Raw genomic sequence first — 24,099 nt, 5'->3', positions numbered from 1 at the left:
AGACCGCCTAGATTTTTTAAGTTCGACCACTGCGCGATCTATACAAAAGCGGAGGAAACTACTCAATAAATTACCGACTTATCGATTAAACGTCCGACAGTCGGTAAGTTAACGAATAGTTTGCGCCGCATTTATATAGATGGCGCAATGGCCGATGGCTTGGGGTGATAGGGACCCCGGAGTACCTGTAATACTCTGCATATCGACATTACGCCATCTGGGGTGTCAGGGATCCCGAGGTACAGGTAACTCTCTCTGAATATCGACATATCATCCTGGGGTGTTAGGGACCCCGAATGCATAACCGATCTAAGCCAAGATGCGCAGAAGTAATGAAAATTCGTCATCCAGTACAGTCCAGTACGCTTTTCTCGTGGATCCGAATACATTTTAGATCCAAACTGATCCAAACACACATGTTTTGCACTGGAAGTTTGTCTTTAACATTTGTATTTAATATCCAAACTCTATTACAAACAGCAAATATACAAGTTGCTATTTAAGGAGATCATATTTTTGACGTTGTTTAATCACTACGTTGCCAAATGTTTGTATGGTGTTAAGGTTATGGTGGGTAGTCAGTAAAGAAGTTTGTGGAACCAATCGTACACAGTTAAAAAATGGTTATCGTAAACACAAAAAGTGATATAAGTGGAGAAGATATCCAAATAACTCTAAATGTTCTTAAGAACCATATAAATGAGTATGAGGTAAAAAGACGCATGATTTCTAAGGAGGACGTAACGAGAAGCCAGAGAATCGAGGAATTGGTTACGGAAGAGAAGCGTTTATCCCAACAATTTCGTCAGATTAGAAAGCAAATAAGACGCTATGAAAGAAGGTATGAGAAAATATTGAAGAAAAAGGTGAAACTGATGAGTATGCAGATTAAGGATGATATGTATAGGTTGAATACCCTAAAAGAAAAATATCAGGAGCTGAATGAACAATTAAATAAGAATTACCATAAGACTGATGAAAAAAAGAAGAAACATACAAAGAAACCATGTAAAGTACGGAGGATAAAGAGAGGATTGCGTATGTTTAAGCAAAAGATTGTACCATTCAGTAGGAAAATAAAAATAAAAATTAAACAAAATAAAAAACTAGGTAGAAGAGAAATGCTTTTCGTCAATGACAGTAATACGCAGCAATCGTTTACGAAGGTAGTAAATGTTCCGAAATCGAATTGTTTAAATACACGAGAGTGTAAAGTTGTACTGAAAAAATTATCGGAGGAGCGAATAAATAAAATCATTGGACAAGGAGAGAATCAGCAGAAAAACAAGCAAACGTCGGTGAATTCCTCCGAAAAGAATAACGAAAGTGAAGCAACGGACAAACCGAATTGGCATATAAAAATTCCAAAATCGGTGTTCGAAGAAATTCAAAAAGAAGATCGTGGTACCGTTCTAAACGATATATCTCCTACTAGGAATATTACCACGCAACAAATGCAAAGTAATGGGAACTAACCATCAATGAAACCTGCGTTACGCAGTCATTATAAGATACATTATTATTTTTATTTATTCTAACTTACTTTCTTTATCAGATAAGTATACTTGTTACGAAAGATCCGTCCTGTATTGATTTCAGTTTTGTAGCGACATCTCTGCGATTTTACCGGTCGGGTCGGTTTGTTTCATTTTAAATCACATTCATATTTCTGTTTTTTTTTGCGACGTAATAATTTATGTTAATAACGATATATACATGTAAAATGATTTATCATTGATAAGACTTTAGTGTACAAGATACATAATGTGTTCAGTTGGTTCTTTAGATGAAATGTTCAATTGGATGAAATACTACTTGATGGTATTAAATATCTGCACTGAAATGTAGATTTTACATGCACATAATACCATCTAATGAAATTTATTATTTGACATTCATAAATGAACATCAGCATCTATATAAACGAATAAAATAATTTTAAGATAAATATTTCAAGATATTATGTTCTTGAAACAGTACTTCAAATTATTGTACTGATCTTGTGTTACTCAACATTTTCTTTGATAATTTTATATATCATAACTTATGAATACAGGTAAATAAAATTTGAGTTTGTGGAAAGTTTGATGGTTGAACTTTACAGAACCCAAAATTTTCGTTCTTTTTTTTTTAATCTATAGTTTTGGGTGCGTAGAATCCAAAAATGCAAGTCATAACTTTAGGAATCCAATGGTTAAAAAGTTATGAGCGTGTAAAGTTTGACACTTTTAGTGCATTTGCTACGTTACTGTGACGCGATATTGGCTTCTTGTCCAATGAACGATGTCGCTAGCTGCGGGCAGACTCATGTGGGTACCGACCACTTTAGCGGGTTTAGTCAAACCGTAAATTTGATACTGTCCGAGTTAGTTAGATTTATATTTATTTTAAAATATCGAAAATTTTTGGTCCAGTAAAATAAAGTTTAACCAATTTGATGATGATTTATCATAAATAAGGAGAACTGTAGTTCTTATAAACCAAAATGATACAAATATACTGTTTCAGGTAGAAAAACAACAAAGAATGTGTATCTGCTCCTAATTACAACTGAATAAATGAATTACATGCACGCAAGCTTTTTAATAATACAATATGAAGATGAACACTTATTGAAAAGGGTAGCAGTGTTTACATATATTTGTCAACATAATGATACATTCGCATAAGTGTTCTTATACCTACATAATAATACAATAGAGAGGATTTTCAAGTGAACACTGAACAATGTTATTTCTGGATTTAAGATATTTTTAAATAATTGCCGTACACTGGTACTAAGGATCATTTTTACATTAAGCTATACATTAATAGTATTAAAACGATACGTGCTAATAAATTATTCAACGAAACTGTACAGTGCCATTTCGCTATGCGAGAACAGGGAAAAAAGGAAAAATCAAATGAATCTCAGGTCACACTATAGTGGTGATTGAAAAATACTTGATAAAAAGGCAGTATTATTCACTCAAAAGAGTTGCTGGAAAACGTGAAGAAAACGACAGATCTAACGATTCTCCTTTCCTTTCCCGTTTGGTATTCTTTGCAAATGCGATGAAACGTATCGTTTGATTTATTTAGCACGATTCGTGCCAATGTAATAAGTGTAAAAATTTTGATCATACGGCTGTACAAAAACTACTATAATAGAAATCTTCTCTTGTCATGTCCTCAAGGAAGACAGTAGATCTACAGGATGATACTAGAAATTGGTCTCGAGCTAGCTTCAACCCTTGAACCACAGAGCCAGCACAACTATGATCCAGATCTATGAAACTTGTACATAGTGGTGCTTAGACTAAAATCCGGCATTCAAATTGTTAAATAAAACACTTTGAAATGTTTAAAAAGTAAAAATCAAGAAAGAAATCGTCACTGTCTTAGCGGTTCAAGGGTTGAGTGAAAGTAAAAAGAAATAAAATGTTCTGCTTGTTGTTTTTCTTTTGTAAATCAATATCAATTTTTCATATAAGTATCAATAATTAAGTACTTTATGTAATATTTAAAATTAATATTTTACTTTTTGATTCAGTTTTGAAGACAACTGTAAATATTTCTTAAAGTACTTAGTTTATAACAATTGTATCTAATTATAAGAAATACTGATTTATGGAAGAAAACTTGACTGTTTCATTCAATAAAGAAGTAAAGTTCTGAATATATGTGGTGTAAATGCTTGTTATTTACGTTTACTGCAAAAGAATAGGGTGAAACTACAAATTCGAAATTATAAATGGTTAACAGAAAGCTGTCAGATATAAAGGGAGCATCAAAATGTTAATTAACTATTTCCATTTATCCATTGGAATTTTTTTTTTTATTGTAACTCGCTCCAATTTGTAGAAGCATCATCCTATCTCACAAAGATCATCCTAATTATCCTTTAATTTCTATCAAAACGATTATTAACATATACATACATGTACTCGATAATAACATTAACTATGGCAGTCTGTTGAAACGTATATATTTCTAGTTAGCTAAACTCCCGGTCAGATTCTTATTGAAAATACAAAAAGAAAAAATAGCCTAGAGATTGCTCGTATCTCGGCGAAGAACGCGACAAAATTTGTACTCGATCATCGTTTTGGTGTTTTGGACGCCGGTACGAGACCATTTTGCTTTCATTTAACGAACGCAAATGTCTGTCTCTTAAAAAATATCGGTGTACATGCGATATTATAAACTATCAGCCCAAAATTTGGGATCATCTTATTCAAAATTATATCTTATGAGAGAAAAAATAAGTTTTCAAATTTTCCATTTCATTTCTCTGAAGAATCATTATTTTTCCAATTGTACCATCAGTTTCATGATACTCTGCATAGAGGATGCGACAAAATTTACAAATATAAATACAAATTTTATTGATTTCAAAATGGACACAGTCATTAATATTAAAATATTTTAATTATTACTCTAATTCATTATAATGTTTAACATTTTAAATCGAAAAATATCTTTTACACTTAACAATGTTTAAACATTGACCAATTTTGTCGCACCCTCTATATTTCTATAAAATAGATGAAGCAGAGCTAGCCATCGAGGTCCATTTTAAATGAACTCGAGTTAATAAGTTAATTATGATCGCTACACCTGAAAATCTCGAATAAAGTCTAGCATACTAAATTGTATCTTGCCTAATTTACTACTACGTGCCACGAAAATACTTCGATCGCGGTGTTTTCTATCGTTTCTACGTATATTTTTCAATGTACTTTTTACATGCGAGAAATGGTATAATTAGTACGCATGGAAAACGCGTAGATTATAAAGGCATGAAAATATGGCAGTGGCAGAACGTACACATTTTATAATTATTTTATATATTCACGCGACTTTTGAGAGATTTCATTAAAAAGCTGAGCAGTCAAAGTTGATAATTCCATTTGATAAGAAAAATTAAGTTAAAAATCGGCTGGTCTGTGGAGCTCTTAAGAATTTTTAATAAAATATTCTAAAGTTAACTTTCCACCGCTCGCTATTTTTCAATTTGTACTTCAGTCGCGTGTCAATATGAACGTTCCTTAATTATTTCCCTTTCTCTTCGATAAATAATTTCGGGCAGTCATGATGTTTCAACGAGTATAAACAATACGAATACTGCAATTCTTACCGGACATTAAGTTACTTACATACCTAAATGGAACTCTTAACTGGATTAAAAGTGTAAAAGAATCCGACGAATATTTCTGGGAAGACGAAAGCTTTATTCTTGATCCTACTTCTTTCGTTTGTCGACCCTTCGCTACTGAAATCGACCACTCATCGTTAATTAATATTTTTGTAATTGTGATTTACCATAGTGAAAAGAAATCCAGTTTCACTGAGTTTATTTTTAATCGAGGATACCTCTCTCTTTCTTTTGACTATTCATCCCCTTGGAGTAATTCCATCTTGAAGAATAGATTCGTTCGAAATTTATCGAGCACCCTTAAAATACCCCTAAATGGTATCTCCTCTTCAGGTTTCCAACTCGAAAACCTATATTCTAATAGGTTGCTCTCGAACGAAAGCTCTTACATTCAATACACAACACTATAGAAGTTTAAATGCTGATCGTCGAATGATATATATATATGTATATGATCATTAATTATTTATTCTTTACCCTTCAGGTAGATCGTCAGTGCCTCTTCTTGTATCTTGATTCCGCGAGTCCGTTTCGAACGTTCAGTCACAATTTTTCGTGCGAACAATTCGCTGTTGGAAATAATTACACAGACTAGTAACGTTTTAAGCGAATAATTTGAACCTCGAAATGAAGGAATCGGTTCTGGTAACAGGTGGTTGATTTCATCTTGTATATCCCGAACCAGTCTTTTGCGATGCGCTCGAATCCATTAGTGGAATTTCTACCTGTCGAAAGCTGCAGAATAATTTTAATTAAGTATTTTCTATTTCCTTACTGTTCTCTCTGACGTACCTGTACTCTACAGGCACTTGGAGATTACTGAACTCCCCAAATTAAGGACTAGGGTGGTAAAACGTCTAGTTTCAATCCAGGTTTCGGACTGCAATAGCCACAGTAGCCTCCACATTTTCCAAGGACCCGTTGACTATTCTGAAAATGTATTTGAATAGCATTCTCATCGGTAGCCAAGTATTTTCAGTTTTGATTACTGATACAAATTTCAATTTTTTAAAGAACCAATATTCCTTACTATCAGATCTAATGATCAAGCTTACAATTTTATTAATTTCTACAACCGATCCCATCCTTCTCGGCCAGACAACATCCGACGATAATTTGAATTGGGTTCCACTTAAATTAATACTAAAACGACCTTGAGGACACTCTGCCTGACTATAGCAATCACCGGCTGTGCCATATTTCACGGGATTCGTACCGTTGGTCCACGAAAACGTGTAATCATTATCTTAAAAAAACACATAAACATTAAAATGACTGTAATCACTATTGATGGAATATCTTACCTATGACATAAAGTTTTAGAGGATCGATTCGTATCCTCCTGTATATTGTTTTCCCGGAAATGGTGCCATTAACAGTAGCACAGTTGCAGCTATCGTTTCTTTCTCCATTGTACGGGCAAGTATGAGGATGTAACAAGCTAAAATAAATAAATTAATAATTATTAAAAGTTACATTGTACATTGGATCAAGGACTTGATTTTTTGTGTTTCAAAAGATTGTTTTTATATTGACCTCTTGTCATACACCTCGGCATAATTCTCCCAGAAACTAGATCGCAGTGTTAAATACTCTTTCGGCTCGGAAGTGGACATTTCATGGCAATAGATCGACATGCTCCTTCCACCAATGATCAATGGATACTCGCTATCTTTAGTTGTCTTGTAATACTTCTTCGCTTCCAGACAGGACATTGGATAACACTTTCGTTGGTTGCACTTCCGTTTCCGCTGTGGCTTGAACTCCCTAGGACAGTTCACGCGAGCTACCTTCTTACCTGTTTCATCGTGGCAGAATAATTTTCGAGTTTGACGACCCTTTTGACCGCATGTGTGACTACACTGGAATTGGAAAAACAGATTGTCTTTCAATATATAACAAAAACGAGACAAACTGCAAAATATTAGTTGCAGAGGAATTCTAAAACTAAAATTTCCACATAATATAATCTGAATTTATTAAGTTTACCTTTGTCCATTGGCCAGTAGTCCAATAATACTTATCGTCGCATTCTCTCAATTTGCAAGTTTGTTGGCTACTTGGTTTCTGATCCATTGGGCAGTTATCAGTGGGTGTTGGATCGATCATTCCATGATGATTAGCTCGATGGCAGGTCACTGCTCGACTTTGAATACCTTCACCACATTGTGCCGAACACTTGAAACAAAGAAGCTTGCTTTTCAATTTTCTCTTCATAGTATTAATAAAACTATGTATAATATATATATTGTATAATTTTGGTTTAAAAAAATTTCTTTTTATTTGTATTGTTATAGGTGAGTAACATTGATCGCAACTGTTCAATGATTACTTTTTAATTAGCAAGAAATTTAAATGCAATCTTTGATGTGCGATAAGCGTGATAATTATTAATTGAAAGATAATTGTATTTGATAAACATTATTATACAATGATGAAGTGTTCCATAAATACTTCTGAAAGGTTGGTTAAAAAAAAAAAATAAACAATGACACGAGACTCTGGTAGCATGCATGTTGATGACTTCCGCATGCTGCATCGCCGGTAATCATTTGTGAAACGAGCATTGCAATTGCAATCATATTCATCATGCTCCTTCGAACAGAAAAGACAGAAAAGTGTGTAAATGAATTATTAACACAGAGTTATGAATGTTAATGGGATGAATTCTCGAGACAAAATGATGTCCTCCAACGAAAGGCAAACCTAACGAAATCCAATCTCTCACTGAATTTTTCTATCATCTAACATTCAGGAATGCGTGAAACAAACGAATTTTTCAAAATGGTAAAGAATTATTGAAGAATATTATTAGACACGTGTTAAAATATATTTATCCCTCCAACCATACGAACGAATGACTTCCCAGTGAATTCCTCTGCAAACGAATCCCAAATCGAACACGCAAAATCGAGCTTATGGATCACTTTAATTAGCAAAATATAATAGAAGAGTGTTTCGATTAAACATATCGCACAAAATTGTACTATATCGATAAGCTCGATCCGAAAAAAGGAATGCAACCAAAACAATCCAAGGGAAATTGCATCGAAATGTCCAAAATAGGCAGGCGAATGATGTAACAAGAGATCGATAGATCATAGATCATAATGGCGAGGTATGAAGGTACCTCAGACCAAGGTCCTTCCTGCCAAATATAGTCACAGGCGACACGTCTGCAGGGCCTCTGTGATCTTGGCTTGGACAAGCCAAGTCTCGAGCACTGCTCGTCCTTAACAGTCACTTCCGGTCCATGGTTTCCTCTCCTCATAGTGCACTCGACTCTTCGTCTCTGTAGTCCGCTACCACACGATTTCGAGCACTGTAAAACATTTTTGTTCGATCCAAACTTCGACTGATCCTAACTCCTGAACTTCCTCCTCCATCCTCGTCACGATACTTATCATTTATTTTGAATGAAAATAATTTTTAATCTGACTAACGAGATTTCTTTTAAATAAACGAAAGAACAAGTTGAAAAGAAGTGATTTCTCTTGGAACAGTTCTCGATAGTTTGTTCATGGTTTACTTGTTTTATAATCTTTGTTGTTATATATTAGCAATTTACATGTCGTTCAATGCTTTAAACAACAATGTCATTACATCTCACAACATCAATAAAAAAGTCAACAATTAAAAATACATTACCTTTGTTAAGGCGCTTTTATGAATAAAACGTGTAAAATTTAAATATATGAATATGTAGGTTCTATAAATATTGAATAGTGATTTAAATATAACGAAGAAGCAGTATCAACGATAATACTTACAGGAGTCCAACTAGAAACTTTCCATTTGCGGAAAATATTTGTTTCCAATCGGTTCTTCCGATCCGTAGGACCAGTGCTGCAAGGACTCTTCCGGCACGTCTTCACTATTTCCGGTTTCTCGCTATCGTGGCAACGTTCATCAACTAATATCTCACCACGCGGACTTTGGCAACGAACCTGACGATGTTGGAAACCCGTTCCACATTCTACGTCGCACTGTATTAATAAATTAATAAATCAATGTAATGTGTATTGCTTATAATAAAGAAAAAATCGTTTAATGTATTAATAAATGTATTTTGATAATTAACCTGACTCCAATCACCAGTATTCCATATGGGACAGCGATGGCGATTGCAAGGAATCATGGTAGGTGGTTTCTCCTTCCTATCGCAATAATGGTCAGGAGCAATTGTTTCTGTTTCAATGGAAATACATTTTACCATTGTATGCATGTAACCTCCAATACATGGCCTGGAACACTATAATAAAAATATTAAATTATTTTACCTGAATAATTGTAATTAACTTTGATCCGAATAAGAATTGAAAAATTATAAACGTATCAACCTCTTTCTGCGATCCATGCCATTTATATCCAGAACGGAAAGTTATGTCATAAACTTCATTGTTTTGTTGGGAATTAATTCCATGTGGTGGATCGGAAGAATATTTAATTGGTGGTTCATTCACCTGTAATAAAAATTCTTTTTATGAATATTATGAATAAAGAGGAGGGAAACAATTAAATTCTAGGGGGTCTGACATACCACTGTTGGACAGGGTTTAAGTATACAGATTGTGGTATCTTCAGGTTTCTCAGAAGGGGGACATTTATCACTGATTGATCTATCAGAATGTTTGCAAATTACTTTCCTTCGTTTGATGCCTTCGCCGCAGGTGACAGAACACTAAATAAAGAAAAGTTAAATCCTCTAACTATTTTACAATTAATTATACAACTGTCTCACTGTATTAATTTGGAACCATAATTTAAAATACATACTGGACTCCAAATGCCAGCTTGCCATTGTTCGCAAGGTCCAGCATTGCAAACTTCAACAACCCCAGGAGGTGGATCACCGCAATAACTGTTTGGCACAATGCGATTCTCCACGTGACACAAATAATCTCTATGTCGTTTGCCAATTCCACAGGTCACAGAACACTGTCATCCAAAGAAATGAGAAAAAAATAAATAAAATTATAATTTTCACTTGTCAATTAATTTGAACAAAACAATGAACTATTTCAAAAAATAACATAATTACAGAGTGCCATTTTCCCAAGTCCCATTGAGGACACGGGTCCTGCCCACATATCCTTTTCAGGTGCTTTTCTTGCCTTGCACAACTCTCATCTGATACACGTCTCCAATTTGAATCCACACAGACTGCTGTTCTATATTGAACACCACCTCCACAGGTAACACTACAAGTGCTCCATTTACTATAATTCCAATGGACATTTGCACAGGGTCCTATGCAAGGTTCCTTCTCACTTGGTCGTGGAAGATGTGCGCAGGCTCTTGTTGGAATTGGACGAGGTGGATGATCCGAGTTAATGAGTTTCTGCAGGCACCTGGAGGTCACTGTGCGAGTTCCTGGACCACACTGACTGGAGCACTCGGACACTGAGGTGATTTCCCATCTGGAAAAGTTTGGAGAGTTCGGTACTCCTTATCATGACTATACTAGATACTGCTACTCTGCAAAATTAGCGATACTCACTTCAGAGTACAATGATTATTACAAATCTGACTTTCTTCCCTCAGTTTCTCTGTATTATGACAATAGTCATCAGGAACGACGTCCTTGTTCTCGGTACTCCTGCATTCTGCTTTTCTATATTTCATTCCTTGACAAGTATGAGTGCACTCGGACCAATCGCTAAGGATCCACGTGTAACTATGCAAAATGTGCTTAGGCACTGTGTACTCGTATGTTATTTGTGGTGGGTATAAATTAAACACTGATAATACCTGCAACAGGGCACTATCCTTATTCATTTGAAAAAACAAATTAGAGGTCTAATATTAAAAAAGAAAGCCTTAAAACAGTCAATTAATTTATTGTGAGTTGAAACAGTGAAAATTTGATTTTTTATAGCTTACTTCTAAAATTAAGTCAGTGTCAATTGGTTCGGAGGTATTGAGACGCTCAACAGGAGACACAGGACCACTGTATTCGATGGTGAGGCCAGGTCGAATAATAATCTTCTGAGGCATCACCATGAAGTTACCATTCAGTATATATTCACCACCTTCTCCAAGTCGTAGAGCTGAAGAAATTATATATTGCCTTTTTAATTTTCAATATTTAAGCTGTTCCTCCTTAATTTGATAATTTTCTTCCAAATAATTATTGTTAGATTTTCTTGTACTGTACACGATCACCTAGCATGGTAATAACCGCAATTGACAAAATAGAAAATCGTACCAAGGTAATTGTTATCGTCACCCATCCCTAGCCATCCGTGTTGCCTGATATCGATGTCCTTGCTTCCGGCAGGAATCTTCGCCACCCTGGTGTACCCGAACTCCGTAGAATTGTAAGATCCAGTGATCCTCTGGCAAGTGGAATTGTCACCTTTGCAAACCCCGCAGATATCCAGTTCCGCGGTCGAGTTTAAAACGTGATCGCATCCCGCTGCTTTGCAGTGTCCATTCACGCATACGTGAAAGGTGTCCCGTCCGCACGGTGTTCCGTCGATCACCTTCTCTCGTAGCATGTAATACTGATTGCTCGCCACTTGGCAGTATAATTTGCAACGTTCCGGAGGCAATACTGGAACAAGGAAGAAACGTTAGCCGCGGCAAAAGTAGGAGAAAACTGGAAATCAGCGCGCGAGGTGTGTCCTTACTTCCCCTGTACTTCGCGTGCCATTTAACGTCTTTGGTCAGGTTCAGTATGTTCAGGTTGTTGTTGTCGAATTGCGAGCACTGCTGTTCCCTGTAAGTGGAAATTCTTATGCATTTCTACGATCCTATGTTATTCTGTGCAATCTACCGTGAACGAGATGCGATGAGCTTGTTGGAACAGCAGGAGGTGAATGATGGTTGGATAGGGTTCGATATCAAGGATCTAGGATTGAATATTTTTCTACCCATCTATTTTCGCTTGAAACGTACGTACTGGTATATTAAAGTGGTAATAAAGTGAGTTGCTGAGTGACGTGAATCTGCATTGAAATGAACTGACAGAGAAGTATGAGTCTGTTTAAACGTTGATGTTTCTACATTTCTACAGGTAGGATAGAAACGATAGAAACGAAAGATTTTTACTTTTATTTTTCCTAAATTTCGACCAGAAAACAAATCATTCCTCGTTTTATCTAGGATCTTAGAATACCTGAAATCATGATTTCCTGGACACTCCTTGGTAGCGCAGCTACGATACTTGACGCGTTCACCGACACAGTATTTCCCATAGTTTTGCGGAGGAGGATTGTTGCACTCGCGATATTTCTTCTTGATACCGCCACCGCAGGTACGCGAGCATTCCCCGTAACGTCCCCATTCGCCCCATTGGCCATCCACCGGTTGCAGATTTATACGGGATACGCACTTGCCTCGATGACACCATCGGTTTTCGCCGCATACCGTCCCATCAGCCCATGGGGAATAACTGGTACGACATCTCACACTATGCGGTACGTGGCACCATAATGTCTTGCACACTTCCTGGCCGATAACCAACCAACTGCTCAGTTTATCTCAATTTTCAAGAAGTCTAATATATTAAAATGGAAAATCAACTACACTGGAATATTGGAATTTACAATTCTGTATAATTAGTCATAAATCAAAAGTGATCCTTCATCAGTCGACCTTCCAACTGTTAATCGATCAAGTCTTTAGGTCCTCCTCTCGTCCATTAATTATCAAAAATAAATAAACGTATGTTTATAAAAATAGGTGACTTACCGTCACTTACCATGTCGGAACAAATCCACGATCCGGGTCCAAACACGAGTTCGCATTGCTTGTTACCAGAGAAATCTTCTCCAGGAAGTCTGCTCACGTCTTCCCCTTCCATTGTTATATCCGGCTCGTCCAACAGGCAGTTACCGTAGCCGGCCCTGGAACAAATTTCGACAGGTTTGTACCTCGTTCCCGGTCCCTTCGGCACCGACGGGTGTGCATCATCGGAGGACCAAATTTTTGTCGGAAACGAATGGAGCTGGTGAGTGCGTGCAGGTCATTCAGAATGCAGCGGAACCGGATTCCTAAGCAACGAGTCGCCTTCCTCTGGCGTTGCAGAAAAACCCGCGCCACCGGCTTTCTCGATTCAATTCAATCCGTTGACTGACGTGGGCTAATTCTTAAATACTGCCCTTTGGAACATTGACGAGCAACTAGAAGGATTCTTCGTCTATGTTCCTTGCTTTATTACTTCATTCTCGGGAAGAGGGATTCACGGAAATTCAGATGCCATCAGGATGGTGCACGTGAGGTGGATGGTTTAATTAACATAGTATTGTATGATTATTAGATGGTATTTTTTGCAAATTATAAATAGCCTTCCTCGTGGAATGTTCTTATTGAAATTCATAAAGGAACAATATACGAGTTTCATTGTGATGCATTGTTTGTTGTAAATGACAATCGGCTATCTTATATTAGGAATATCAATGAAAAATTTATGCAGTTATTTTTGTTAAATTTTATGATTTAAATTGATGGGCCATAAATGTCATGAAATGATGTCAGAAGTGACCTAAAATCTGTTTCCTAATCGTTTATGAATTTCAGATTTTAATTATAATTGACTTATTTCTTCTGTCTGAGGATTAGGTATATTTAATTTTTAGGACAAGTTTTTAACGACGTCTCCTAAACCCACGCACCCAGGACGAGGACCCATGACTTATATCCTGATTTATCGAACAAAGGACGCCTTATACAGAATTCCACAAAACATATGTTTGACTCTTCACGTGGGTGTCGCGTAATTAGGAAATCGTGTCGAATTTATATTAATTTTTTATATCTTCCCACTCAGCGCACAAAGATTTGATCTGTCAGGCACCTTGAATAAATTAAAAGAAATTCCTCAATTATATTAAATGTACCGACCTAAATTTTCTCTTTTAATTCTGGAGTGCTTATGAAGTTTGAAGTAAACTCTTAATTTCTTAAACGATGAGGATCTATATGGCAGTTTGACGAAGAAAAAGCAAATCCTAACGAGACAGACACACGGGTCAATTTCTGACACTGGTTATTGACTTGTCAAGGTAATGACTCACTCGAGGAATTCGGTGACGTAGTGTCTGGAACAGTTGGACCATTCCCAGGGGAAGGTTTGGGCATTCAGCATCCTGGACATGACGTGATGAAAACCAGAGTGATTACGGAAACCTTCGCACTTGGCTTCATCGTCGTGAGGCATATTGAATCTGAAATTACACAAATATATTGAAACACGAACAAGATGAATCGCAGTTCTGAAATTTCGGATAATTTCACTTACACGTGACCAATTTCATGAGCGATCGTAAAGACAGCAGCAAGACCATTATCTTGAACAATAGCACAGGACGATATTGGAGAACACATACGACCCAATTTAGCTAGACCTAAAGTGTCGCAACTTGATTCCTCGGGATGACACAGATTTTCCCTGAAATTATATCATTTTCAGTGATTAATGTCAACGACTGAGTCGACTTACAGCTTCTTCGCGATAGAAATCGAAAATACATTACTGCGAAACTGTTTCGAAATTAATGAAACAAGATACCGGGATTATGGAAAATTATAAATAACAGGCACCTAGTTAAAAGCAAAGCAAGGTCGTGATGTTCTCGCGATGGTTCGTCAGGATTGTTGTTTTTCTGCCAATGACAAAATCTCTCCAACATATCAGCCGCTGCGATCCCTTCGCTGACAGTGTGCCTGGCACCGAACATTTTATCGGTTGGTATAATTTTCATCACCGATATGTTTATCGGATTGCCAATGGACCGATCCTTGTATATACGTGAGACCTACAACAGAGTATTTGATAAAATTAAATTTACCTTTATTTTATGATTTTCGATTTAGAAATTTGTAACTCGATAGAATATTCATTTATTTTATACTGAATAAAATGATCAAAATATCCTCTTAAACCAATTATACGAAACGTCATTGTTTGACGAAATTGTTCATGAGCGGAAAGATGATCCCTGCAGGCTCCACTGCGTCCTGATCAAGCGTCAAGAAAGGGTGGAGAGAGGCTGTAAAGAAGAATTACCAAAGACACAGAGGAGGCGAAAGCAAAAAAAGGATAACCGTGCATAAACAATGCAAGACACACAGTCGACTCTTAATTAGTGGCGTGTCTTGGGTCGCAACAGGCATCGCCCAATCTCCCTGAAAGATGCTGTCTCTTGATCATATTGCTCAACTTCTTTTTTCTTCTTCTTTTTATTTGAACACTTTAATGAACGTACGTTTCGTGGAATTTAGGACCCTTACAATTTTCTACTTAATGGAAGATAATTAATAAAATGATGATGCAAAATTAGTAATAATCCCTCTGACAATCAGTCATTTTATATTAAGAAAATCAACGAAATCTTTATTTATTTAGTACTTATTTTCAGCAATCTTTAAGCTTTAAATTGATGTAACACAAGTGCCATTTTAGAATACTTTTATGTCATGAATTTGTATCAGACCGCAGCCTAACAAGATTACTCTGAAACAGCTCCACACCACTTCATTATCCATCATAAACGTTCAGAAACATTCAGAAAATCTTCATTCCACCCATTAACCATTTTACCAGGAGTCATTCCCTTGACAAAAACGAAACGAACTTTATTAGATGAGAGAGAACCGAGCCCGAGGCATTCAATTCGACCAACTGTTCCCAGTTGGTTAATCCAACAACCGTTTTGTTCTGGAACAGAGTGATTACAACAGATTACAACAACGACCCGTTCGTAATTGATTGATTAAGAGTCACGCTGGTGGTTCCAGAGCCAGCCCGATGTGATTTTCTAACGGGACAGATAAACTGTGGTAATACGAGCCTTTTTTCCGCTTGACTCTTTCGAAATGTTCCTTTTGATAGGCCATGGACATTGGTGAACGGCCGGCTCGGAAATCACCAAGACTGACATGGACATTGAAGTTGATAGGTGTTGCTGTTACGTTTCAAACGATTGTTATCTATCGACAATGATACGGTGAAAGCGGAATGATTGTGTCGAATATGGTTCGTAAGTTTTGGGGATTCCGTTTCTTTTTTCAATATCAATGCTTCGTCATCGTCGTGTAACTTCTTCTGGGTCAAATGTCTTGCTAATCATGGTACATATTGTGTGTAAAAATTCTAATGCAATCTTTAAAAATAATTTTATTCTTCTTTAACTAGTATTGTATGAATTCTGTGGAGAAAATGAAAAATTGTATAGTCGTTTCTGTAGCAATATGGATAATTAAAATTGTAATTGAACAGGTTGTTATAGCTCGACAGGAATTAGATCGGAAACAGGATAAAAAAAAACTGATGAAAGAAACGTTTGCTCTGTTGCAACAAGATTCTGCTGACTTTACATATGCTTTTTAATAATTCAGATTTCATTCGAGTTTGACACAATGAAATTGTATTGGTTGTTCCGAGTGGATCCTTGTTTGCTAAGCTGGTCAACCTTCGCGCCAACATCAGAGGGCACGAAAACGCGAGAAAAAGGTTTGAAAAGAAGCGTCTCGTTGGACCGGTTAGAGGTACCGACCGAGAAATCGAATCGTGTCACCAGGAGATCGCAATGTCACCGGTGTGTAAGGAGGCAAGTTTTTCATTTCCACGGAGGTGGTCAACCGTAAGCAACCGTCGACGTGTTTAAGCGCCGTTCACATCCAACCTGATCCCATGTATATATGGTTAAATGGGTTATCTTGGCGACAAAAAAATTCATATTTATTGACGTCGACACAGTGACAGCTCTTCTCGTTACCTACTTTTTCTTCCTTCGCTCGGCATGAATCGAGTATAAACCACTATGACTTCTGTCTATAGTATACTTGTAACAGGAGAAGAACACTTCCAGTAGACTCTAGAAGACGGTAGGGGTGGACAATTTTTTAAATTTCCAAAATTTTAGTTCGGTGAGAAAAAGGAGATAAAATTGATTTGAAAATCTGTATGAATGTCAAATTGCTCACATGGCAATATAACGAGAGTCCACTGTAATTATCCTCAATTCTGTCCATTCAAAAAATCCTTATCACAAACCAGGTTATTTGAATTAAATACACCCATGTATATATTTACAAATTATTACTTCCAAATATTATCCAGAGTTATCAAAAGAAGACACGTGCAAGCAGACTTCTTAACTCCACTTCCATGGGGAACACTTCGGTAGGAATCACTTAAGCGACTAATCTTGAGAGCCATTAAATTTTACAGCTTCCAGCTTCGTTACGAGCCACTGATAAGATTGCACAGCATCTTCACATGGCACGTGTATCAAAGTTAAACGAACGTTCACGAAACATCGAACATCGATTGACCGAGTTTCAGACAAATTTATGCCTGATGCACCGTCAACCCTGTCTATCATTTCTCCAGACAGGAACGCGACACAATTTGATAACTGCGGTTGATCGAAGTACGAGCTTTAGACTTTTGGTTGCACGATCAAGTATCATCCGTTGATTTATTATTCGAAGAAGTTTGTTTATTTAAATTTTCCTTCGATCGTTCATATTTCTTTCTACTCTTGTTTCGAAATAAATCTTTCCGGTACAATGTCCGTATGTCATCGACGAGAGGCGAATAAACCGTGACGTCGAGATCATAGAGGCAAGCCATGTATCAATCCTATCCGCACGGGGACAGGTCGAATAAAGCACGTCGCCGGTTCAACTTATCACAGGGAAGGTTTTCGCTCGACGCAGTGTCAAATTAGATTTCATCGATTGGTAAAATAAAAAGAGAAACGTCGTGAATATCAAAAGGACGATCGACAGGCAGGAAAGCTGATTGAATCGTCGGATGAATGACGGGCGTGGGCACGTGAAAGTGAGCCCAGGACGCCTCGTGGGATGTTGCCCTCTTCACCGAGGTGTGGTCCGTTTCGCGTGGGATATGCAACCGGCTGCATGGTAATGACCTGGTTGACAATGACCAGGCTAACCGTCAAATTACATGAATCATTCATTTATCAAGCCACGATCGAGTTTCCTTTACTGCTACTCTACATTTCTACACATTTTTTCTATTCCCATCTGGGATCCATTTCAATATTATTGATTGGATATTTTATGAAACTGAAGGGATTTGTAATTTTATATTTGAAGATTATTGAGAAAATTATACTTCGAAGCTTTTATATGGAATGACACGAAAGTAGCAATTTTAATTTGGAGTTTTTATCAAGCCACGATCGAGTTTCCTTTATTGCTACTCTACATTTTTACACATTTTTTCTATTCCCATCTGGGATCCATTTCAATATTATTGATTGGATATTTTATGAAACTGAAGGGTTTTGTAATTTTAATTATATTTGGAAGCTTCTATGTGGGATGATACGAAATTAGCAATTTTAATTTGGAGTTGATAGATAATTAATTAACGCTACGCCTAAGTAATACTAAATGGTTAAAGAGTCTTTCTAAAAAATATTCACTGAAATTATTTAGAGGTAGAGGATCTTTAAATAGCAAGATACGTGGGATGTGTCCCACTAATTGTAGGTTCATTCGTGCACCACCCGGTACACTTTTCCCACTCGCGAACCGTGAAGTCGTAATTTATGCACGTTGATCTGGTTTCGCAAGCGGCGCCTAACAGAGTCAGGAAGGTAATCTATTTCGTTACAAAGCCTGCTTTACGGGCTTACAATAGATAATCATCAACCTAGCACCGCTTAGTAAATGTTCTACTTTATATTCGTGTCAATAAAAGAAGGAAAGTAATTTCATCAATATGTCCATGATTATTTCACTAAATGTTTGTTTCATTTTTTATTAAACTACTAAAATTCTCCCATTTGTAACGCTGTCCTTTTGACATGCCATGAAAAAGCATCGCAATTTGTAGATAGTTGATTTTTTCCACTGATAATTGAATTAGTACCACTGCTTTGGAGGATGACTGATGATCGAAAGCGGTCGTGCTACCTTTACGACCTTTGAGAACCAACTAGGAACGCAACAGCCGCATTTGCATAATATTTAACGCTCGCGACAGATCCTGCTGGCCTTACAAGATCGATCATCCTACAAACATAACCACCTTTGCGGCTCTGTTTCGTGGATCCTCAACTCTTTTACCTACGTTCTTCTCTTTTTTCCTCACCGAAACCGTGCTCGAACAAAGTGATACACCCACGCCGGCTGTCGACCTTTCTTCATTTTTATTCTCTTTTCCCGTCTTCTTCAAACGGACCTTAGACCTATGTGCCGTAATAAATACTTGACCGACGCGCAGAGTGTATCTTCGGCTTTTTATTTTATCTTTGTTTTTATTTCAATTCTCATGGAGCTCTGTACTCGTGTAAGTTTAATATGGGGGGGTGGAAAAATTCAGAAGCGTGGGAGATGTTTTGCGTGAATTGAAAATGATGGAAATGCTTACCATACTCATCAGCACCAAAATGTAGCTGAATAAACCCTTTCCATGGTACCTGACCATCTCGGCATCAGCCGCCACCATGATCTCGATGAAATATTCACGTGGCAAGGCTCTTCGTGGTCTCCAAGTCACGAAGGGATCCGATTCCATTTCCGAGTCTTGACTGTACTCTTCGCTCGCTTCGTTTCGTCTCCTTTCCACCGAGTAGTACCTGTAACATTTTACGCAAATACTTAATTAATTTTTTTTAATTATTCAAAGCAAAATATAGGATTCGAGGGCGTGACTGATACGCGGGATCAAAGGGTTCCAAAAAGCATTCTTTCATTTTCGAAGCTTTAATCATTATAAAATTTCATCCTGATGAAACGTATGATTTTGAACAGTTATTGTATCCGATACTTTTTTGTAACATTATTTCTCGAGAAAGTCGTGAAAGTTGAAACATGTAATTTTTCAATAATGCAACCGATGAACGTATGAAAGATCCGCCAAAAGTAAGTACAAGAACACGTGATATATGATTGCTTCTCGTGACGCAAACAGGCAAGGATTAATGCCATGATCAGTCTCTGCCTTGGTTGAAGGTAGTCATTTAGTAACTGTTTCATGACGATTACTTTCTGTCACATCAGATACTTCATTGAAACGTACCGTTAATTGACTGTTTGTTAGCCGGGATTGTTTGTAATCTATGACTATTAGTTCCTGGATCACCCAAGTACACTCGCGATCGAATATAATTATTATAAAATTCGGTATATCACCTGTCGTTTCGTATAAAATTTCGATGCTCCTCGTTGTTTCCTATAAATTGTTCGTACGATTCGTTGATTTGGGAATGATCCAAAGCCGTTTTTTCCATCAGTGATCTACGTCTTCGTGTTCGTTCACCAACATAAATTTGACTTCCGACCATGTCGTCCAAAATGGGCGTTGGTGTGTCGTCATCTGGAAAAAAAAGCATAATATTTGGTTAGTCGATTAGTGTCCTATGCAGTATAAACAGGAAGGTACATAATTTTTTGTTAATATAGCAAATATTGCTCTGGAATACACGAACCAGGAAACAAAGATTTCTGTTAAGAAATTCCGAACTTTTTCAAATTCTCAGACACCATAGAAGTATCCGGAGCCCCATAAATCGTAAAGTTTTTTTTAAAAACCCTAATTGCAGCTTTTCATAATTATTATAGACACTGGAATGGTACTGTTTTCGAAATAGAAAAAGCAGAAGACAAAAATGTCTTTGTCTGACGGTGAACGAGGAGGGGCAGTCGGGTTCGAGTGAAACAAAGCTCAACTGTTCTTGATATAGCACGTATCGTCGAAGAATCATGGTTAATGATTATACGCGTCTAATTGAATGTGCAGTTGACACTTTGAGAGAAATCGATACGTTCTGACAGCTTCACGATTCATCTCGGTGTCCTTCGTGCCTTTCGTGGACGCCTATCTGGTCTGTGCTCACCGATTCATTTTCTTCCCTACCTTGATCACATCAACGAGTTTTCAATGTTCTTCCATCATTTTACCATCTTAAATTCATAGTTTCAAAATCGTCAGGGAAGTTTAACGATTTTAATTATTTCAAGACCTCAAATACCTGGAATATTTCATCAATCTTTTCCTATACGTTTCATTTTACAATTTTCAACTGGAAAAAGAGTTACGCGATTATTGGTAATCGTATACAAGTCAGTGAATCACGGCTGAGCGGTTGCTTAATGATTTCGTTAAATCGATTAGCTTGCATCGATTAAGCATTCATCTGATCGTTATGTGTGCGTGCATCATGGTCCAGCGTGTCGAGATTGCGGTATTGATAAACACCAGTGTCTGTTGATCGTAACCATGAAATGCAAACCATTTCATGCTTGAAACCGTTCATGCGAACAGAGTTCTGCTGTATTGGAATATACAAATAAATTCATCCCAATTAAGTGTAAGCTAAAATCGAATTAACCGTATCATTTAATAATTTGATCAATTATCATCGCTATTTACCTTTGATCAGGTACATATATTTGACCGCGAGAATTGCAATTTTAATCGAACAAAAAGCTATATTGTTACTCTAGTATCTACACGTTGCGGTAGGTCTGCCAAGGAATGCACTTTCATGCAATCCTAATGACAGCTTTATTATCCTCTGTAATTGCCATTATTATGCTCGCGAAGATTGCTGGTATTTTTTTCATGTCTGACTATTGTGATTCAAATAATTAGAGTATTATTAGAATCGCATTATTAGAAGTACTTCACGAGACAAATATGTTAATCACTTAAGTGAATTATTTTGATTGCTCTGCAATTACTCTGTGAATTTGCACCTTGAATTACCTGAAATCATTTTTCTTTCCTTTCATTAATTGATAATTTAACACCTTGGAAATGAGTCTATGATACAAATTTTATTTTATCTAACATATCTTCAGTGTTTTCAAATGACTTAATTCAACTAAATTCAATTAAAAAAAATGAAATAGATATCACAATAGTGGAAGAATCCAGTTTCTACGAGAACACGTTTCGTGGACAATTATCTTTGTCCGCGTCGCGACGCCCACGCGTGACGTTGCTCTGTAAAGGTGGTTCAGTTGGGAATAATGGAGCTTGCGGGTGCGTTCAACCTATTTGTCGTTGGTTCGTGTCTCGTTGCAGTACCATGTTTCCCTTTTGCGGCTCCAGATCCAGAGTCTAGACTAGCCTGCGCGGCCTTTATCTGCGTTATTGTCACGCGTTCACTACCGAGCTTCTAACGTTAGTCAGCCTAAGCTAACATTCGTAGAAACCGGGGAATAAATCGCGGCTGGACGTAATCGCGATCAACCATGGTATTCCGGTTCGTGGGACCAACCTGGAGGATTTTAATTGACGCTAGACTCACTTTGGAATTCCTCTTTATTCCACCGTATCTGGGAAGGTGGGGCCTGTAATGCTACTTAGAATTTCCTTCGATGACATTGATTCTCAGAGGAAATTTCCATGTTTCCTTGAGACACTTTGCGACGGCTGTTTATCAGATTTAGAATTTTTTAGCATTCCGATTTGCAGTTGGAAAATTTTTAAAATTGTGGTTGCAATTTAAATTGTTGAACAGAAATATGGAAATAGTTACCTTGGTACCCAATAAATTTATTTATCGACAAGCAAGGAGATCGTAAGACGATGAAATCGCAAACGCGAACAACACCTAAGCGTTTTTCGAGGGATGATGTACGATCCATGACGAAAGGGTTGGCCCTTTTCTCGTCCTTTGGCCAAGAAACAACGATACCACTCTCACGATCATTCACTCTGACGTTTTACGCTATGTCATCGTCTTTCGTTTAATTAATCATCCGTTCCTTTACACGTGTTAACACGTTCCAACCGAGGAGCAGTCGTTTGAAGAAGAAGCGTACGAAAGTAAGAGTTTCACGTCGAAACTCCTTTTTCTTCCGTCCATAACTCATCCTCTTTCTCCTTTTTCCCGCTTCTTCTTTTCCTTTCTCTTGTCTGCTGCACAACGTATTACTTATAAATTCAAGAATGATCTTGAGTAACTGATGAAAACCAACGTTTTGTTTTCAAACACTCGAGGTATTTCATTTCTTGGACTGTAATTTCTTTTTCTTTAATATTTTCATAAATATTGTTAAGGATATTAGAAAATGAAATCTTTTTATTAATCTTTTTTATTAAAAATAAAAATTATTCTGCGCGTAATTAATGGTAGGTACTTTTTTTAAACTGGGACTCTCTCCATGGTCCGCCATCTGAGGATTAAAAATTCAAAAGATGGAAACGTTAATTTAACCATTCAACCTTATATTGTTAAACCATTTTTTTTTTAAATTGATCGAAAGATCATGGAATTCCATCGCGAGGATGAATTCCATACGGGTGATGTGATTTATTCGTAGATTTTAACCGATCGCCATAGGGGTTCTCGGCAAGTATAAAGCTGCCTCTTCAAGAAATTTATTAAGCCAGCTTCTTCCCTTCGATGCTACAATGCAGAACGTATTCGAAATGACTTTTGTCGAGACCGATTCCAACCAGTCACGTAAAATTATAAGCTTACACGTGCCGGGATACCTAGGATGTATTATATCATGGTTCATGGGGACAGATGAACATATGCAATTAGAAACTGCATAGGACAGGTGCATCGTTACGATTTATGGCGCCTGATATTTACATGATTATTAAATTGATTATAAACAAAAGAATAAAATACTTGATGATATTCGTTCGATTACCAAAGGTTTTGAAATTCATTTAAGATTCTTTCAAGGAACAAGGAATCTTAAACGTGTTTTACCTTTTCATTTTCTTCCACCATTGCGAATCTCTCAACGACTCGAACATCGAAAAAATTATGGAGGATACGAACTTTCACCCGAAATTATAGCGTGGCCAGCATAACTTTCCAGCAATTATCGAACATTCTCCGACTAACATAGACGCTCGAAAGATCGTCAGTTACGCGATTTTCGTATACGAACTCTTGGTAACCTTTGCGTAAATTATTAAATCATTTGTATACCAGTGATTATTGACGGTGAGCTAAGATGAGACTTCAACCATCGATCTTTCATAAATCGTCAATTAATAACACGGAAGC

General features: G+C 36.9%; 2 protein-coding genes across 5 annotated transcripts in view; one reads left to right on the top strand and one right to left on the bottom strand.

Annotated features, from left to right (window-relative positions):
- Positions 1-166: 166 nt before the first annotated feature.
- Positions 167-3,660, top strand: LOC114876986 (rho GTPase-activating protein gacN-like). Its single transcript, XM_029189014.2, has 2 exons — positions 167-2,056; positions 2,509-3,660. The coding sequence occupies exon 1, from the start codon at positions 621-623 to the stop codon at positions 1,473-1,475; it is 855 nt and encodes a 284-aa protein (XP_029044847.2). The 5' UTR covers positions 167-620; the 3' UTR covers positions 1,476-2,056; positions 2,509-3,660.
- Positions 2,613-24,099, bottom strand: part of LOC114876984 (A disintegrin and metalloproteinase with thrombospondin motifs 9-like) — a 70,557-nt gene continuing 49,070 nt past the window's right edge. Inside the window, exons 7-30 of one of the 4 annotated variants that reach the window (XM_029189011.2) lie at positions 20,255-20,438; positions 19,491-19,698; positions 14,684-14,898; positions 14,382-14,531; positions 14,158-14,307; positions 12,833-12,987; positions 12,258-12,585; positions 11,770-11,858; positions 11,346-11,693; positions 11,021-11,187; positions 10,638-10,888; positions 10,179-10,557; positions 9,914-10,075; positions 9,678-9,818; positions 9,478-9,600; positions 9,219-9,389; positions 8,908-9,123; positions 8,268-8,459; positions 7,127-7,315; positions 6,674-6,999; positions 6,442-6,578; positions 6,193-6,383; positions 5,930-6,067; positions 2,613-5,872 (exon numbers count right to left, since the gene is read on the bottom strand). In XM_029189011.2, the coding sequence (XP_029044844.2) occupies positions 5,978-6,067; positions 6,193-6,383; positions 6,442-6,578; positions 6,674-6,999; positions 7,127-7,315; positions 8,268-8,459; positions 8,908-9,123; positions 9,219-9,389; positions 9,478-9,600; positions 9,678-9,818; positions 9,914-10,075; positions 10,179-10,557; positions 10,638-10,888; positions 11,021-11,187; positions 11,346-11,693; positions 11,770-11,858; positions 12,258-12,585; positions 12,833-12,987; positions 14,158-14,307; positions 14,382-14,531; positions 14,684-14,898; positions 19,491-19,698; positions 20,255-20,438 (4,562 nt within the window). In that variant the 3' untranslated portion in view covers positions 2,613-5,872; positions 5,930-5,977. Of the gene's footprint in view, positions 5,873-5,929; positions 6,068-6,192; positions 6,384-6,441; positions 6,579-6,673; positions 7,000-7,126; positions 7,316-8,267; positions 8,460-8,907; positions 9,124-9,218; positions 9,390-9,477; positions 9,601-9,677; positions 9,819-9,913; positions 10,076-10,178; positions 10,558-10,637; positions 10,889-11,020; positions 11,188-11,345; positions 11,694-11,769; positions 11,859-12,257; positions 12,590-12,832; positions 12,988-14,157; positions 14,308-14,381; positions 14,532-14,683; positions 14,899-19,490; positions 19,699-20,254; positions 20,439-24,099 lie in introns of all 4 variants that reach the window. The other 3 variants (XM_046286594.1, XM_029189012.2, XM_046286595.1) reach the window with 3 other exon arrangements.

The sequence above is a fragment of the Osmia bicornis genome, chromosome 7, assembly GCF_907164935.1.
Source record: "Osmia bicornis bicornis chromosome 7, iOsmBic2.1, whole genome shotgun sequence".
Lineage (NCBI taxonomy): Eukaryota > Metazoa > Arthropoda > Insecta > Hymenoptera > Megachilidae > Osmia > Osmia bicornis.
Note: the sequence above shows the minus strand (reverse complement) of the source record. Positions and strands in the feature narration are given on the sequence as shown.

Excerpts from the sequence above, each read along its gene's own strand:
- LOC114876986 (XM_029189014.2), top strand. The coding sequence starts at position 621 with ATGGTTATCGTAAACACAAAAAGTGATATAAGTGGAGAAGATATCCAA.